At 48.1% G+C, this 19,480-nt stretch overlaps 1 protein-coding gene across 1 annotated transcript in view; it reads right to left on the minus strand.

Moving 5' to 3' along the window:
* The window catches only part of Csmd2 (CUB and Sushi multiple domains 2), a 573,936-nt gene that overhangs the window by 58,796 nt on the left and 495,660 nt on the right, over nucleotides 1-19,480 (minus strand). The window contains 6 exon segments of the mRNA XM_052718591.1: nucleotides 297-443; nucleotides 2,661-2,849; nucleotides 4,420-4,533; nucleotides 4,976-5,056; nucleotides 17,903-18,048; nucleotides 19,173-19,350. Of these exon segments, the coding sequence (XP_052574551.1) occupies nucleotides 297-443; nucleotides 2,661-2,849; nucleotides 4,420-4,533; nucleotides 4,976-5,056; nucleotides 17,903-18,048; nucleotides 19,173-19,350 (855 nt within the window).

The following is a 19,480-nucleotide window of genomic DNA, read 5'->3' on the forward strand; positions in this document are numbered from 1 at the left end:
CCCTGGGCCTCATCAGATCTCATAATGAATAGTTACAGTCCTGGAGACTCAAGGTGGGAGTATGAGAGGAAAGAGATGAGGCTAGAGGTGGGGAAAGGACCTGGACACGACAAGGCAGGGGACTGCCTCTTGTCAGGCTTGTGCAGCGTCAGATGAGGAAGACAGAGAACAGGAAGAGGCTGCCCCACCTACACAGGGAAGGTTGTCACCTTGATGAGGAGATGGACCAAGGCTTCTTTGGATGCTTCGGGGTTCAGAGCAGAGGCTCTTTTTAGGAGTTCTCATGGCCTACTCACCTGAATACCGAATCTTAAAACCCTTGCGATTATAGGCGTGGTCAGATGACCAGCGCAGGTACACAGAGTTGCTTGTGCTGGTGACGATCAGAGGAGCTGAGTAGTTCCCACTGAGAGCCTTCAGTAGAGGACTTTGTCCTGAGGGACCTTGGGTGAGAAAGACACAGGGTTATAGGCCATTCTAAGTCTAGAGAGAGGTGTAAGTACAGGCACAGCTGGGATGGCCGGGTGACTTGACATCTGGTGGCCTTGCTGAAGGACTCCTTTTTGTCCACCCTTATGGGAAGCAGTGCTCTGGAGTCAGCAAGTGAGATGAACTCTATCTGCTGTTTGCCAGGGTCAAGTAGTTAGTTGATGGAAGAGCTGGTTTTCAAGCTGGGACCCTCTTCGGATTTCTCTTGTGCACGCTAAGAATAGTGTGGTGCCCACCCTACAGAAATTTTGTTTATTGAACAGGTATATAGAGAGAGCCATAGAGCCCAAGGAAAATGATAGCTCCCAGAGTCATAAGTAATAAAGCTCCTCAACATGCCTTCCCAAGGTTTCCCAGGAAAGTGCTTTCTTCTATGTCCTGCCTTAAATGCTTGGATTGCATCTCAGGGCTCTGGTTCAAGGAGCATAATATAAGTCTTGGAAACGCATAACCCAGGATTTATAGTCCTGGAGAAGGCTGTGAGTGAAGGTTCCAATACACCGTTGAGACAGTTCTTGGAAGTTTGGAAGAGTAATGGGCTAAATTTAACAAAGTAGGGGTGTTTGAGCTGCTGTGGCAAACTGGGAAGGTAAGGGTCCAGAAGTGAAGGGAAGCAACACACTTGAACAGTTCTATCATGAGAAAAGAACTCTTGCTTGACAGCTGCTCCTTGGGAGGGCCTGGGGGAGACTCCACGTACTAATGCCATCAAGAACGCTCTCGTGAGGACATGCTGTCCTCGGGAAGTGGGGCTGATGAAACCACTCTTTTTAGTATAACAGGGATGAGAAAACTCTGGAACACAGAGGTCAGGGGGAAACACTTCACGGACTGAAGCAATACGGCTGTAACCGGAAATGGGTAACAAGACTGGGGTGGTAGTTGGAAGGACCTAGCCTACAGAAGCCGTGGGGATCACCCACATGTGGTTACTGTGGTTACTCCTAAGGGCAAGATAGCTGGGTAGACAAAGAGAGCAACTAAAATAGTATGAATTTATGAGCACAGCGAACAAGAATAGGGAGGAGAGCACCCCCAGCGGAAAGATTTAGCCCTCTGTCCAGCTTGCAGACCCCAGCCAGGCTTCACTTCCCCTTCATTGCAGAATAGTTTGGTTAAAGGAGAGGTCGGGTTCCTACAAAGAAAGGACCCTGGAAAATGACACCAATTGTATATAACAGTCATTCCTCCGGTTCTTCCCTTTACAGACCCACCACTGTTCAGCTGAATGCTGAATGTTGTCAACACAAGAACAGCTGAAGTTACTAAAGATTTTGGATACAGAGTTTGGAGTGATGCTGACTCCTGGGGATCTCAATCCTACCATGGCTGCTCTGTCAGGCAGCAGCACCTGAGGAGAGAAGCCCTTTCTACCCCATAGTGCCAACTCAGTCAAACATCCACAGGTAGCCGGACCCCCTGTGGCATCTTTACCAGAGCAGACGGACACAGTCCTGGTTACCCAGAATGCAGTGGTGGTTCTACAACGTGCTCATCTCCAGTCTGTCAGGAAGGAGCGGCAGGAGCAGTTTGCCCTGGCATGAGGTAGGAAACAGTGGACGTTCACAGTCATGGCCCAGAGCTCTGTCAACAAGCCTGATTTTTATCACGATGTAGTGAGAGGGGACGGAGATCTGGTCATCCTGCAGAATGTAGCATTTTGGTTCTCTACGTACGATTTTCTGAGCCACCAGGGACAATTAGTGTAGATATTTTAGATAGTCTCATGCTCCAGAAGGAGGAGATAAATCCTACAATGTTTGTGATGGTATTTTGATGGTATTTTGGTTTGGGACATCCTGAGGCGCTTTCTCTAGAACAGCAAACGAGAGCGCCTCTTGTCCCACCATGAAAGAAGCAGTATGGAGTTGGTGGACAGGCCTTCTTGGGTTTCAGAGGAAGCCTGCTCCTCACAAAGGACTACTGATTGGCTGATATTCAGGGGTTCCAGCTTTGAGTAAAAAATGGTTTGTAACAGATCTAGACTACTATGTAAGCAACAGACATACAGCTCTTCAGTTCCCTGATCTTGGGTTTCTATGGTAGAGGCAGACATTATGTGGTGCCTCCAGCACGTTCTGACAGGAAAATGAAGCTCAGCCACCCCCAGAAGCTGAGAGCAAGTTGGTGCCTTCTGTAGCAGAGAATTGCACGGTCTTTGAGGGACTCACCGTCGAAGATCTCAAACTCATCATACTGCTTCTCACTGAGGAAGTACTCCACCGTGATAGAGATGTTGTACTCTGGCTCCACCCTCACCAGCCAGGAGCAGGTCTGGAACTGTGGGTAGCTTCCGGGGTAGCTCTGGCTAAGGATCACGCCTGTGGAGTCTGTCAGAAGCTCGTTGGTCGGGCAGTGCACTGGAAAAAAGAAAGAGATACTGTGTCCATGACATGGAGAACAGGGCGGGAATATTAGCTTGTCCATGGAGTAGAATCACCGCAGCAAACCTAGTATTGAGGCATTTAACAAGTCCTCCCCTTCACTGTCATAGTGTGCATGACAGGAAGTCACTTCAGGTCCCAGGTCATCATGACAGTATTGTTGAAATTCACAGCAGGCCAGCTGGTTGAAATCATTCCCTAGTGTGGGTGTGGGTGCTGCTACCTGGATTTGAGGTAGATGAGGGTGGTACATATATTACAGGCAAAAGTAAGGCCACCCACACCCAAAGAGCCACTCAACAAAACGGGTTTAGTTCGTACAAAGATAGAATAGTGCAGAAGTAAACAGTAGATAATGAGTCAAACACACGTGGATTTTAGATCCCAACTCTGCCACTCTACTACTGTGTGGCCTCCAACAAATTATTCCCTTTCAGTGTGATGGCTTTTCCAACACAAACGAGAAGTCCCTACCACACAGGATGGCTGTATCATAGAAAATATACAACTTTATATCAAATCACATATGTAGAGTCTGCAGCATAGTCTCAACACACCATAGAGATGGCGATGGTAACAATGGTAACTGCATCAGGAGCAGAAAGATCAGCAGGGTTTGGCTGCAGCCTGATTCATAGCATTAAAGGGTCTAAAACAACAATGTTGCCCTAAGGAAGACAGTGTGGCCCTCTGGAAAGAAGAAGCAGGAGGAGAAGGAGGAAGTGGAGGAGGAGAAAGAGGAGGAGGAAGAGGATCAGGAGGAGGATGAAGAACTGGAGGAGGAAGAGGAGGAGGAGGAGGAAGTAGAGGAAGAGGAGCAAGAGGAGGAGGAGGACCAAGAGGAGGAGGAGGAGCAGGAGGAGGATGAAGAACTGGAGGAGGAGCAGGAGGAGGAGGAACAGGAGGAGGAGCAGGAGGAGGAGGAGCAGGAGGAGCAGGAGGAGGAGCAGGAGGAGAAGGATCAAGAGGGGCAGGAGGATCTACGACTCATCACAAAGGGGAGGGAAGAGGCTGGGGCAGAGGATCCCTGCACACCCCAGATTCTGGGGAGGTTCTCTGTCCTGGAGCATGGGGAAGTGTCCTAACAGTTTGCATGGAACAAATTTCTGGACAGTTTGCTTGGGCTGGGGACCCCAAGGAAAGGCTGCAAGGACTGAATCAGGTTCCTCAGAGCCCTTGGTGGCTGTGCAAGTTTTCCAACCCCACAGCAGTCAGTGTGGGTCAGATGCCACCTTCACAGGCTTAAAGCCATCAGTCACCTCACATCTCACAATAGCTTGTGGCCTAAGTTCAACCACTGTCCTTGGTTTACAGGACAGTTAGGAGCTCTGTGCTGCCTTGGGTGCCTCAGGAGTGGGGAAGGGTTGGATTTGGTCTGGGATAGGAGTAACTGGGTGATGCAAGTTCGTCTTTTCAAAGCACTGCTTTGGGATGCAGGCATGCTGAGGTCTGGAGTCTGGGCATGGACTGAGCTGAGAGCTGGGGACAGGAGGAGGAGCAGAACCAGGGTTCTACTGGGGAGGAAGGTGCTGTTTAGTGTAATTACCTTCACATATTGGCGGTGGACCTTCAAATTGCAGGTAGGTCCCCAGCTTGCAGGTCAGGATCTCACTCCCCACTAAGGTAAAGCCTGGAAGGCACCTGTAGCGGACGATGTCACCTGTCAAAAGAGAGGAGCATGGGTATCCCCTGGAGCAGTCTCATTCAGGAGGGTTGACACCTTAATCCCTCAAACCCACTTCCATGGAAGGTAACCGGCATTGGGCCATGGTTCAGTAACCAGATCCATGCTGGCCTGGTGACTCGGGCAACTGCTTCTCTCCTCCAGCTCAGCCTCTCGATATTCCCATATTCTAAGCACTTCTAGGCTACCTTAAAGCTTTTGGATAGCAGAGGGAAGCCATGTCCCCAGCTCCCCGTTCTGGGGTCGGGTGAAGGGAGAGGGTTTACATTTTCATGGCAAACTGGGCAAATGGAACACTGCCACCCCCATGGTCTGGACCTCTCTTTCCTTCTGCATAGATGGAGCTACCACCCAGTCCCCACCACTCCCTGGCTCCTCTCTGTGACCCCGGTTTGGGGTCCCCGCCATTTGGCAGTACCTATGTTGAATTCTTCATTCTCTGTGACCACTTCAGCATTGGGGAGGATGGTTGGGGGAGGACACTTGGTGAGTGGATACGCTAAGAAGACAGAAAGACATGAGTTGGGATAGTGTCACTCATGGGCCTTGGACCAGTTACCCACAATCTCTGACTTCATTCATTCACACAGCAGACATGACTTTATCTTTGTTGAATTGATGTAAGGTCTTATGATGTATCCCAGGCTGCCCTGAGCTTACTGTGTAGCCAAGGATAATCTGAACACCTGATCCCCCTGCCTCAGTGCCCCAAGTGTCAAGATTACAGGTGCTCACCCCCACCGTGGTGCTGGTGACTGATTTAAGGTTCTGAACATATAAGGTGAGCGCTCTACCAGCTGACTGCATCCCCAGCCATTCATTCGCACAACAGATATGTCTTAATGAGTATCTATCTCTACTCAGGGCCAGTTCAGCCGCACACTCTCTGGTTTATCTTCATTTGTCAGATTTGAGTACAAAACCCAAGAAGTATAAAGGAAGGAAGCATTACATTGCAGACCTGCTATCAGAAGATGTGGTCGCTTTAAGGGACTTAGCAGCCAGAGAGGAACCTGACCACTGCCGCCTGGGTCCCCAGTCTTCAGCAAGTACAGGGACAATGTGCTAACAAGGGCACCTTTGTGGGCCCTGCCTGCTCAGCTGCCCAGCTCAAACTGGCTATGGGTTGAATTGGGTCCTTGTTTCTTATCTAGTGCCTCCAATTCATGTACTCCTCATAGTAAGGCTTTATATTATTTTAGGAGAGCCATTCCCTCAGGCTGGAGTTATTAAAAGCCCTGTTTACCTGAAATATATCTCAGCACATGTCATATCAAAACAGAGATATTCACATCTAATAGGGTCTAAGAAACACTCAGTGATGTCACTGGCCTGGGGGTGGGGTGGGGAGGAGCATGGCCCAGGACATCCTTTGGCAGACTAGCCCTCTAATTCTCCCAGCAGCTGACCCTGCAGTGTGACTTGTGAGCAGGTGATTAGATAACAAGGCAAAGCTACTTCCTCAAGCTCCTGCAGGAAATAAACGGTGCAGGCAGGGTTTAAATCCAGGTCTGGCTGCTCCCAAGCCCAAGATTTCCCACTGGCCACAGCCCAGCCTCCCCATCCTGTGTATGTCTTCTCAGCTGACCTCAGTGGAGTCTCGAAACTGGAGTCTAGCCCTTGGGGGCAGGGACTGGATGGTGCCTGGGTGCGGAATGGCCTGTGTGGGATTCTAACGGCTTCTATTACCTGGCTCACGGCTGAGTGCTATTGATCGTGCTTACTGTAGCCGTGGCTGCTGCAGCAATGACTGTTTCCCATTCCTCCACATCCCCAGCTATGTTTTTTTTTTTTTTTTTTTTTTTTTTAAAATGTATAACGTCATTAAAAACCCAGGGGTTTTCTATGAAAACAGTAGGAAGAAAATGAAATGTATCCTTTGTCTTCTCAGCTGTAGCTACTGTTCACCGTGTGCCATGCTCCCTTGTGTGTGTGTTCCCCGCATAGTTAAGGGGTTTCCGTTACCAGATCTGCGTCATCTGGTATGTGCCCCATGCTGCGCCTTGCCAGCTGCTATTATATCAGAAGAGATTTCCCATACAACAACATTTCTTCAAGAATGAGACTGAAATGACTCTGTGAAATCTAATCATATAGATTTTACTAGAATGTATTTCAGACGCTCTTGTGGTAATCACTGAGTTTCTTATGTTTTTCTGTTTAAAACTGTAACAAAATTCTCTGTGTACATCACATGTGTCTGGAGGTTTTTTTTTTTTTTTTTTTTTAAGACAAAATCTCATGTATCCCAGGATGGTCTCAGACTCACTATGCAGCCAAGGATGACCTTGACTTATCGATCTTCCTGCCTTCTCCGCCTCTCCAGGGCTGGAGTTTCAGGTGTGCATCGCCATGCCTGGCTCCATCGTATCTTTTGTATTCTTTTTTTAAAAAATTTTTTAATTTTTATTTTGCAATACAATTCAGTTCTACATACGGATTCCCTTGTTCTCCCTCCTCCTGCCCTCCTCACCTTCCCCCCAGCCCACCCCCCATTCCCACCTCCTCCAGGGCAAAGCCTCCCCCGTGGACTGAGATCAACCTGGTAGACTCAGTCCAGGTAGGTCCAGTCCCCTCCTCCCAGGCCGAGCCAAGCGACCCTGCATAGGCCCCAGGTTTCAAACAGTCAACTCATGCAATGAGCACAGGACCCAGTCCCACTGCCTGGATGCCTCACCATACCACCCTGAACGCGCCTGATCTCGTCTTTTTTATTCTTAAAAGAATTCTTCTTTCTTTTCTTTCTGCTGATTCTTTTAAACTAGAAATGATTAAAGTGCATATCCTTTATAAAACATGCAGGCAACCCTTTCTCAGATGTCAGTAGCCCTTTCTTGGATATTAATGCCGACTCAGACCTCTTTGTTCAATACTTTAAGAGGGAAAATATTCTACTGAGTTGGACATTGGAGTCCAAAAGGAAATTAAAACACAATAAAAATACACGTGTGTATTCATCAAGCCATTCCTATAGAAGCTGGGCACTTTAAAACATGAGGTCATGATGACCTACAATTAACATGGCTATAAGAATGGCGTAGGACATTGATAAGAAAGTTGCATCAGGGATATCATAAGCCCAGCGTGTTGTGGGGGACTTTTCAGGTTTGGGGATCTTTGCGTGGAAGTCACAATGGAGATGTGTTTAGGACAGGCATGTGTGACACCTTCCTGAGACCACAGCATCCCGGACACAGTTCTCATCATGCAATTGGAGCTACCTTCCAAAGGCTCCCTTGGGATCCGACATTTCACCGACTGAGGATGGATGGTAATTGGAGACTTCACCTGTGTCTGGTTTCATGTGGAATGCTGTATTACTCGGGAAAATCTAACTTTAAATTTTTATGCAGATGTGTTGGCTCACAAGTGCCACAGTGAAAGAGATACACGCTTTAGCAGTGAGTGTATCAACACTTCAGAGGCCCTCTTGAGGTCCCCAAGTGGCTTTCGGCTTGATTTGACCAGAGCCGGAGCCATGTCTGCCCTTGAGGCATGCTTCCGTGTTTCTGTGTAGGAAAGTTGTGGACTGGCACTGTCAGCAGGTGACAGGCACTGTGGCGCAAGGCGCCATCTTCCTCCTTTCATGCAGCTCACTGAGATTACCTGCCTGGGTTCATCTTGCTCAGAATTGTGCGGGCCCTGAAGATGCAAGAACCCACAAAGTTCTTACTCATTTAGTATACACAACCCACTGTGGGCAGAGTCATCAACTGATTTGACAAACACACACCAAATCCTTCCTTCCCTTTTATGTGTGGCAGTGTGTGTGCATGAGTACAATGTGTGTGTGTGTGTGTGTGTGTGTGTGTGTGTGTGTGTGTGTGTGTGTGTGCACTTAGAGGTCAGAGTTCAGTGTTGGATATCTTCCTCATTTGATGCTCTCTACATTATTTTTTGAGACAGGGTCTCTCCCTTAACCTGGAACTCACTGATAGGCCGCTCTGGGAATCTGCCTGTCTCTCTGTCCCCACCCACCAGCACCGGGGTTACAAGCAAACGTCACCACCCTCAGGTGTGACATGGGTACAGGGGATCTGAAGTCAGTCCTGACACTTGTGCAGAAAGCATTTTACTCATGGAGTCTTCTCCTCAGCAACCCCTGATTATTTTAAATTTTTCATTTGCTAAGAAGTTTTATATGTTATTAATTTGCATTTCTCTTTTTAATTGTCCAGCCATGTCCTTTGTCCCTGCTTTTCTTATGAAATTGAAGGGCTCTCTGAATACTCAAGATTGACCTTGGCTTGTTAATTCTATGCACATAGTTTATCATTTGTTTCACTTTATTCATGTCATTTTTCAATTTCTAGAGATATGAAAATCTTATTTAGTCAGCTGTCATTTTCTTTAACAGTTAAAAAAAATTGATCTCCTCTGAGCCTCATGCTTGCCTTAGAAACTTCTAAGGCGTGACCAAGTTTTCTAGAAAAATAAAATCAATACACAGAAATGTCCCCTTACAACAGCTTTCTGAGTTTGCATTTTGTGATTGTCGGGGGGATTTCTCGTGTTGCATTTTTTAAAATTATACATTTTTGTTCCACGTAGTAAGTTTGTAGAATACTGATAAGAAACAAAAAAAAAGTTCCTGAAATAAAAAACAAACAAACAAATCACTAATCAAAAACTAACAGTCAACAAACAAACAAAATGTCACCCGTGTGGTGGCCCACATCTTTAATCCCACCCTTCAGAGGCAGAGGCAGGTGGATCACCATGAGCTCAAGGCCAGCCTATACATAAGGAGCTACCAGCTGGCCAGGGCTAACGAGTGAGACCCTGTCTAAAAAACAAAACAAACAACAAAACCAAACTAAGCATTCCTGAAATCTTCCCTCTAGGCATAAGGTGTCTCGGCCATTTTGAGTATTGATTCAGGTTAACAAGGTTTTATCCTGAACTGAAGCTGTCTTACTGTGTCTGCCATGTTCTCAGGACCTGCTTCAGGGTGGGGAGGACATCCAAGACAGACTCCTTCATTTTTGCCTCCCCCTATTCTTGTGGCAGGTAAGGCACTGCTATGGCTTGCTAGGCCTAGTACACATTAACATGGTAGTGTGGTAGCGGTGGGGCCACTGCTCAGGTCATCAGGGTGAAGCACTGCTCTGGTTTAGCAAGACTCTAGTCCATGTGAGCGTGGTAGCTAGTGGGTGGAGGGGCCACTGCTCAGGTCTGTTGCAGCCTACACGCCAGCTGCATGTCCCGTTCTTCCCGTGGGTCTTCCCAGGTATGTTCTTCCTCAAGCTGCTGGATTGGTCTTTAACTTGGACATTTCAAAGCAAAACACAGTTCACAGGGTTCATTTGCACTTAGCAGGCCACTTGCTGTGGCTCTGATTCTGAATTTGGGGTCCAAGCCCAGGTACTATTCCAATGCCCTTTATAGTCATATCTCTTTCTCAAGAACCACACAAGGAAGGTGGCCGAGTGTAGGGAGGAGCCTGTAGTGACTGCTTCCTGACAGCATTTGAGTTCTGACAGCATCCTGCTTTTTATTTCACAGAACGATATACAATTAATCTTTTCTTAAATCAATGGACTGTATTCTGCGTGAATGATATTCAGTGACTATATCTTTATCTGGATGTATGTGCATGTATGCATGTGCCTGAGTGTGTACAAATAAAATGTGTGTATACATATAATTTGCATGCCTCATCTATTATTTTACACTTAGATCATTCCTAAATAATCTGTTCCACATATGTTCCAAAGAATGTCTTCAAATGTGTCTCTTTTGCAGGAAGGTGGAAGGCAAGGAGCCTGAGGGCCATCAGGACCCAAGGGGGAGCTCCTATGTGCCTCAGTGTTTCTTCCTCTGCATAGAATCTTCTTAGTTCACACAACTAGCAGCAGGAATCCATGGTACCCGGATGTATATCTTCCCTCTTTGGGAGGTAGATGGGATGAATTTGGGCATAAGCACCATCTCTTTGTTTTAGTTTCGAGTTCTCAAGAAAAGTCATTGAGCTAGGTCACATGTCCACATGTGGTCCAGGATGGCCAAGCTGCTGTGGCTGCAGGCTGTGCAGGGAAGGGTGTCAGGGGCAGTAACAGCAAACTCCCCACTCAACAATGGACAGGAAGATCACTGGGAGAGGTGCGGACACCACAGAACAATCTGATCTCCCTGCATCTTGTTAAACCTTTCGGTATGAGTTCTCAAACTGCTCCTCACCACATTAAGCATTCTCCCCACAGGCTTTCCCATAGTACTGCCTTTTCAAAGCCTCCACTGCCTGTGGTGTGCTGATGCTTTGAACACAATAACCAACAGGAGGAGGCAACTCCTGTCTGCCAACAGATGACTAGACAACGGAAAATGGGTGATATGTGCATCACACACCATGGAAATCCTGACACAGGACAGCATACATGAGATGTGAAGGTACTGTGCTGTGTGAAACAAACCAGTCCCAAAAGGACGTGTCTTGTGCGGTCCTATTTCTCTGAGGTACAAAGAAGAGACAGACTCAGAGGCCGCAAACAGAAGGGTGGGGAAGAGTGTGACTGACTCATGAGGACAGCGCTTTAGTTTTAAAAGATGAAACCCTTCTGGAGATAGGCAGTGGTGACCGTCCCACAAAGGGGCGCATACATGCAGAGCCTCTGAATTGTCCAATTAAACAAGGTGCCTATGTTCTAGCACAGTGAAAGGGCATACACATTCTCTAATATAAAACAACTCACTCTTTTCCATTTCTCTTTTTTTTGAATCCTTTTTTTTTGTTTTGCTCTTGTTGTTCTCATGTTGCCCATGTGATCACTGATCACTTATTTTATTTTTGACACAAGGTCACACTATGTAGCCCAGGCTAGCCTTGAGTTTGCAATTTTCCTGCTTCAGCCTGCCGTGTACGGACATCCTTTTATTTTTAAATGGCTAAAAAGCTGACATAAAAAATAGAATTGGGTATTATTTAGTCAAATCTAAGAGTATTTTTATAGCCGGAGAACTGGACTTGAATAGACTTGCATATCAAAGAATAATGGATTTTATCTACTGCTTCATCTTAAGCCATGTTTTTTTTTTTTTTATGTGTGTGTTTCTTTGTTCCTAAATGGTCTCCTTTGCTTTTGACTTTTTATTTGGGATTATGCTGCACTTGTCTCCTTCCTTGTGGTGATTTGGAAGTGTTGTGCTGGGTTTAAAAAGTATTGGTGGCTGCAGTTAATACCCAAAGCCCTTATTTCTCTAACCATCCAAGTCAAGAGTTGACTGATTCCTATTGAGTCCATCATCTCCAAGATAAGGGCATCCCCCTGTCTCTCTCCACCTATGGGGATGCTCACTAACAGAAAGACCACTGTCACCATTTCACCATCACTGGCACGCCTGCATTTGGCTCTGCGGAAAACTTGCCCACAATTACTTAGGCAAAACCCTTGCTTAGCTGGCATCAGCGCATCCCACTTGCTCTTTTAGGTATTGTTGGATTTGTGCTTGGCTCATGTCTCCTTGGGTGACCTTGGAGTGATGATTTAGACTGAGACAACAGCGATATTGTCTTTAAACTTCTGAGTCCCTGCAAAGAACAGCCTCACCCATCGGCACGTGAAGGGAGTTCCCCCCTTTCACATTATCCACAGCAGCGGTTCTCAACCTTCAATGTTGAGACCCCTTAATACAGTTCCTCATGTGGTGACCCCAAACATAAAATTATTCCCTTGCTACTTCATAACTGTAATTTTGCTACTGTTATGAACTGGAATGTAAATATCTGATATGCAGGGTATCTGACATGTGACCTCAAACAGGTTGAGATCTACAATATGTAATCTTTGGGGTGGAGAGATGGCTCAGTGGTGAAGAGGGCTTGATGTGCAGGCATGAGGATCAGAGCTTGGATTGTGGCACTGACTGAACAACTGAGGTCTGGTCTTGTGCATGCCTGTGACACTGGCACAGAATGGGGATGACAGGAAGATCGCTGGGGTTGGTCTTGTGCACGCCTGTAACCCCAGCACAGGGTAGCCACAGACAGGAAGATCACTGGGGCTGGTGGGCTACTAGCCTAGCTACAAAAACACGAGCTCCAGGTTCAAGCAGAGTCCCTGCCTTGAATGAATATGTGGGGACTGATAGAGGAGGACACCCAGCACCTCCCTCTGACCCGTGTGCACACCTGCACACAGACGTGTGTGTGTGTGTGTGTGTGTGTGTGTGTGTGTGTGTGTGTGTGTGTTTGTATGCTCTCTGTCTGTCTCTTTCCTTTTATTTTCTGCCATTTAATGCCAAAAATTTGTCTGAGAACTGCCTGGTTTTGGTTCCTTTGAAGGTACTTTTCTCACCCTGGATTCTCGTTCTTATCACTGGAAAACACTGTCGGGCTAGTCCCCCTCCAGGTATCCAGTCGGCCCTTTGATTCTCCACGTCCGGGCTTTGCTTCATCTCAGAGAAGTCCATTAATTCTGTTCCACCCACTTGTCTTTCTGCCTGCTGGCTCTCGGTCCACTGTCTGCCCTGCTGCCCGTCTTCACCCTAGTCAAGCCTTTACCTTTCTCTCTCTGTCCTGCAGCCATTTCCGTTCCAGTCTCCTTCCTCTCCATCACTTCTCTATGGCGTGACTCTGCCCTGATCTGATGCTCCTGCCAACTTAAATCGTGTTATTATTGCATTTCTTCAATCTTAATTCCTACTATTTAGCTCCCCTTGTAAATAAAAGTTTTCATCTGAAGCAGTGACAGAGATATGAGAGGCCGGGGACACAGCTGGGTTGGGAGAGTGCTCACCCATCACGCATGAAGGCCTGAGTTCCATTCCCAGCATGGAGTAAACTGTGTAATGGCACAGGCTTGGAATTCCCCCACTCGGGTAGTGGAGACAGGAGGATTGATTATAGGTTCACACAGGTTCAAGGTCATCCTTGGCTGCACAGTGAGTTCAAAACCAAACTAAACCCAAAACAAAGCTATGATTAAAATTAGCACAGCCCCGATCCTTTTGATTTTTTTTAAATATCCATAATACAAAAAAACAGCAGGCCCTAACTAGGATGCTTCGGTGTTTTCTCTCTGAACAAGTGGAGGCTCCTGTGTAACCACAACAGCTGTGAGCATCTGGAAATGCACACAAATGCACCACCACCTTCCAGCTGTCACATCACGTGCAAGTTCTTAGAGCTGGGGCTGGAGGTCCTGTATTCAGGACCACGGAGGGAGCAAATTTCCCTGCTTGCATCAGTTATTTGTCTCGCTGTGACAAAATGCATCACAAAAGCAACTCAAGGAATGAGGGATTTAATTTAGGATCACATCGTGAAGGTGCAGTCCATCACAGAGGGGAAAGCATGAGGGCAGGAGCCTAAGGTGCTGGTTACATTGTGTCCTCAGTCACGAAGCAGAGAGATGAACGCTGGTGGGTCCTCCGTTTTGCACAGTTCAGGCTCTCCGTCCACAGAACGGTACCACTCACATTTAGGGTGTATTTTCCCACCTCAATTAACCTACTCTGGAAACTTCCTCACAGGCATGCCCTGATTGTCTCCAAGTGACAGTCATTGCTATGAATACCCACAGTATCCTGAGCAGAAGGCTGTGGCTCACGATCACCAGTACAAGAGACCTGGCGTCTCCTTTAATGTGGAGCAGTCCAAAGTCTTCCCTTGACCTTCATGGCTTTTGACACTTTGGAGGGCCACATGTGGTGAACCGAGGCTTGACTGAGCTCCTGCATCTTTGGACCACCATTGAAGTGTGGCTCTTCTGACTCTGGGGTCACCCGGCTGCCCCATGGCCACCTTCTGCAATCGCTTGGTTAAAGTGGCATGCTGCAGGCTTCTCCATCCCCCTTCGTGATTACAGTCCAGGGAATGATTTACCAACTATGTAAACATCTCATCCTTAAACAGCTTTCAATTTACTTCTCTCTGTTTTGTTTGACAGGTCACTTACTATTTGTCGCTATTATTAATGACTTTGATTTTCAAATTATCTCCAACATGGCCAGCAGGTGTCCCTTCAAGCCAATTTCTATGTCTTTCACACGGACCCATCTCCGTCATTCCCTGGACATTTCCTTATTTTCAGCCCTGAGATGCTCTCGGCTTGGCTTGTGCCCTCTCTGCCCCAGGCTTGGGATCCGCTGTTCCTTCATGGAGCCCTGGTCCTTTTAGTAGAAAACGCTATCCAGTAACTAAGGCCTGGAGCTAGATGCGCTCACTGCTCCCAGAAATGCTGCTCACAGTCTCGTGGTGGCAGAGCCGAGGAATCTAGGCATACATGTACACACATGTCTCCGTATGGACACACACCCTCTCGCATGGCAAGGCATGATCTCAGAGTGACTGTGCCAGTTTGGACCCAACACCGATGGTTGCACTCTGACCTTTGCTCTCTCTTTCTGTGTTTTTGTGGCAGGCTTCTCTAGTCTGGAAAACCGGCCTTTCTGGTGTCCTTTTCTTAGCTGATGAATCACGGTGTGGCACCAAGTCTCACTTTATTGTAATCCTTCCTCCACACTGTCTAGACATATCCTCTGTGTGGACATCCCACCCACCCACCCACCCCACCCCCCGCTCCCCGCACTTGGCTTGGGCTCAGCACCTGACAGGGGTGTCTCCTCATCTGTCCCAGAGTCTGACACCACGTGCCTATTCTCTCCCTTTTAGAGACCCACTCATCCATCACTGAGGGTGTTGACTGTCTCCATCAGGCTGCCCCCCCCACACCCCATCACCCTGGCTGAAGCCACAGTGGTTCTCATTCCCTCTCATCCTGGCAGGTGTAGACACCGTTGTCCCGCTCACTGTCTGCCTGTTATTTGAAGCCCATGTTATCTAGACGGCCATGCTGGAGGGAGATGCTCTCCCCAACTCTGCTCATTCCTACGCTGCTTCAAGGACATTTTCTCTGCTATTCAAATCCATTTTCTCCTTTTGAAAACATGTCACAGAGCCATTTCATAAGCCTCCCTGAGGTATCTTTCCTTCCTGCTCATTGATGCTTACATGAAAACAAAGCTACCAGGGCTGCCACTTAGCTATGGGAAGGTGAGCACTGTTCCCCGTGCCTCCCCCCCTCAACATCACACACCCCTTCTCTCCTCACTCCTCAGTTCCCACCCCAAAGTACCAGCTTGCAACAATGACTGCAGAGGAAGCAGGGCTGGCCTCCAGCCCACCTGCCGTTCAGCCACTCACTCGCCTCTCCCAGCCCACACTATTAACCACAGAGGAATTTAATGCTGCTGCTGTTCTCTTCTCTTCCTGGAGGGGGCAAGGTCTCGGGGGGGGGGGTTGGCAGGCAAACTACTAGGTACAGACTAGGTCAACTACTCTATTTTTATACGTGGAATATTAGACAGTACGAAAAAATGAACTAAGTGTAGTCATATGCATTGATGTGAATTTTGAAACAAACAAACAGGTACCACAAGTTGGTCCAGCACCCTGGTGATGTCACATGGGGTTGTCAGTATCTAGAATGATAGTGGTGATAGTGAAGGTACCATTTATTGGCCCACTGTCCTTTCCAGGGCCAGGCATTTCCACACATGGTTGTAGGCAGCCCTGTGTGGTCAAGTACCACTCCTACCCCACTTTGTGGATATTGAAAGCAGACATCACGAAATCCCAGAAAGAAGAAAAGTCCTCAAGGTCCCACTCACATATGCTCATATGGGGCAGAGCCAAGATATGAATCCCTGGCTGCACTTCTGGAGTCCATGCTTTGTTGCTCTAGAGGACGGTCACACAGAGTTGAAAAGAAATTCAAAGCCCAGGTTCCCCTGCTTGGTGGAGAGGCATGACAGGAGGGACATGGATACTGAGGTCAACTGAGAGGGTAGTCTCACCCTGGCAGCTGGGAGTGACAGAGTGCTCTCTCTCTCTCTCTCTCTCTCTCTCTCTCTCTCTCTCTCTCTCTCTCTCTCTCTCTCTCGTGTGTGTGTGTGTGTGTGTGTGTGTGTGTGTGTATGTGTGTGTCAGACAGACACATGGGCATGCCATGGTGCACATGTGGAGGTCTGAGGACAACTTCCAGGAATTGGTCCACACTTTCCCGCCTTGCATTTGAGGTAGGGTCTCTCCTGTATGCCACTGTATAGAACAGGCTGACCTCTGTGAGCTTCTGGGCAATTCTCCCATCTCTGCCTCCCATTTCCCCTAGGAGTGCTGGGATTACAGATGTGCCCCATCACATCTGGCTTTTGGCTCGGGTCTGGGGAATCAGCCTCAGGTGGCCAGGCTTGTGGGGTGAGCATTTCCACTTCCAAGCCATTTCCTTGCCTCCCCTCTGTTTGTGATGCAGGAGCTCAAACACCAGGCCTTGTGCGTGTGAGGCGGGTGCCACCACTGAACTAACCCGAGTCTTTTGTTTACCTTTTACTTTGAGACATGGCCTCATTCTATAGAGTCACCAAAGCTGGCTTTGTTCTCACTCTGGCCTATCCAAGCCTTTAACTTCTCCTCAGTTTCCTGAATAACTGGGATTCCAGGCTGACACCAGGCCGGGTTGCCTATGGTTTTTACATGATCCCTGTCTCTGTCTCCAGGCTCAGGGCTGAGTACGCTTGGGTTTCCATCAATGACACACCACACTGTAAAGTCACACCACACCTCACTGCAGGATTCACCTCCCTGGGTGCTGTCCCCACTTCTGCCTGAACACCCTGGGCAAGTCCTGAAATCTCTTTCTCATTTGTAACATGGGCCGATGATAATAACCACCTCATAGGACTCTTAGAGATGGAGGTCACCAGCAGGGAAAGGTCTCACGAGCTCACACAAACCTGGCCGGAGGTAGAACTAGGAACGAACTTCCTGTTCAAACATACACACTGCTTTGTGAGCTGGGAACGTGGCTGTCACTCCACAGAGGAGCACAGTCCATAGAGATGGCTCTGTGATGCTTTTAGGCTATGTCTGCTGTATTAAGCTTGAGAACCATCCAGGTCCTCAGTGAACTCCAGACTTCCAGAAGAAAACAGGCAGCTGGTGAGGCACCCCCCCCCCCCGCCCCGGGACTATTTATACTCATCCAGGAGGAAACCTCTATGCCTGTCCTTGCAATCAGAGGGTTGTCTGTGAGGTCAACAGAGTCCCAAAAGCCCCGTGGAGAAGACAGCCTTATAGAAGTGAAGGGGACTGGAGAGATGGACGGGTCAGTTGTGAGCTGGTGTGAATGGGTGGCTTGGCACCCAGGGCTGGCCCTACATGTCTGTGTGCCTCAGTATCACAAGGAAAGCCATGTCCCAATAGAGCCCCGCGCTGGGGATGCTCCCACAGGCTGTGGACATCGAAGCTCACGGAGGCCACATGACTCACTCAAAGCCACACAAATAGCAAACACAGCCTTGATTGGAAAGCCTGTGTGCCCCACCCTGGCCAAGCTCTCCCACTGACCTGAGAAGGCGATGGCGAAGATCCCGCCCGTGGCCGTGTCCCGGTGGAATTTGAGCAGGACCTGGTTAGAGGAGCTGTGTGCTATTTTCTTGGACAAACTTCGGGTGAAGACACCAAGCTGTAGAGACGTCTGCTGTGGCCCGTCCCTGCACATAGGAAAGAAGGTCCTGCATGTCATCAGTTGTCTTGAGTATCGGCTGCTCCTGGAGCCATCAGGGGCTCTGAGAGAGACCAGGAGTGGGTGGCTGTGGCCCTAGAAAACTCCCCAATCCTTTTCTGTGAGGCCTTCCAACAGAGTTGATGGAACCCTTATTCATTTGATTCTTCACTAGTCTTACCCCCTGGTGGGCTTTGGGGCCACACAGGCACCATGGGGTAGGGCTGCTGGTCTTCTTTGTTAGGGGCAGAGGAACTGTGGCAGGACTTTGCTCCCTCAGCCAGCCCTTTGCCACCTAAGCAAAGGTGCACCCGTTACCTTTTGGGGAAAATGATTTCTTGCCTGAAACCTTATCTACTGCCCCCTTCCTGTTCATATCCATTGCTTGGAAATTCCTCAGAGTTTTGAGAAAAATTATTCTATTACCCTTTGGTGATTCCCAGAATGGCATTAATCTCCAAACAAAGGAATTTTAAAAATGCTATATATCTTTGTCCATAGATTCAATTGTTTGGGGGAAAATTGTCTGGGAAATTGTCCTTATCAACTAAGAATCTGCATTTCCATTTTAAAATTCACTCAGGACACTGTCTATAGAACTCTGTTACTAAACATTGAGTTGCTCAGTTTAGTAACTACTAACTGTACATGGCTACTTAGATTTAAATTCATTAAAATTAAACAGAATTCAAAAGCCAGTCTGGTGTCTGCCATGTTGGATGGATGGCATGGACATCAAATGTCACCATCAGTTCAGAATGCTCTGTTGGGCAGCACTGACTCGGCACACGATGACCAGAGGAACTTTGGATCAGTTCAGTATGCTCTGTCATGCCAAGCCTTCTCCGTTAGTCTGCACAGCTTGGTTATGTGTATGTAGAGTGTGGGAGTAAGTTCTGGAAATATGAAGGAGAGCCTGTGTATTCACACCACTCCCAATCATGCACCCACTGGCACCTTCACTGGCTGTAGAAAGGGACCCAGGTTGGGGACCGCTGACCTTTCATTCCTCTTCCTTCATAGAATTGGTGACCTGATGCTGAGCCTTAGCTCAGCCCTGAGCCCCACAAATGCCTCTTTTTGATTTGCCATTGACGGGGCATCTGTGCCTACCAGACGGTGATGTAGTCTCCAAAGGGTTCTATCTGCAGCAGGCTGAGGTTGAGATGGACACCATGGCCAATGGGCACAGTGATCAGCCAGACACAGTCCTGGGAGCTCGAGTAGGGGCTGGGGTAGCCAGGTGAGTACACGGTGCCATTAAAAGAGGTGATGTTCCCACCGCAGGGGACTGCCAGGGAGGAAACACAAATAAATGAGTATTTGAGAGTTCTACCCACCCAGCTGAGAACCCAGATGCCTTACCGGCAAAATCCCAGCTCTCATTTCTATTTTTGCCAGGAGGTTGGTGGAGCAAGGAG

This window comes from Peromyscus californicus, unplaced genomic scaffold (assembly GCF_007827085.1).
Source record: "Peromyscus californicus insignis strain IS unplaced genomic scaffold, ASM782708v3 Scaffold_5__1_contigs__length_169319896, whole genome shotgun sequence".
Taxonomy (NCBI): domain Eukaryota; kingdom Metazoa; phylum Chordata; class Mammalia; order Rodentia; family Cricetidae; genus Peromyscus; species Peromyscus californicus.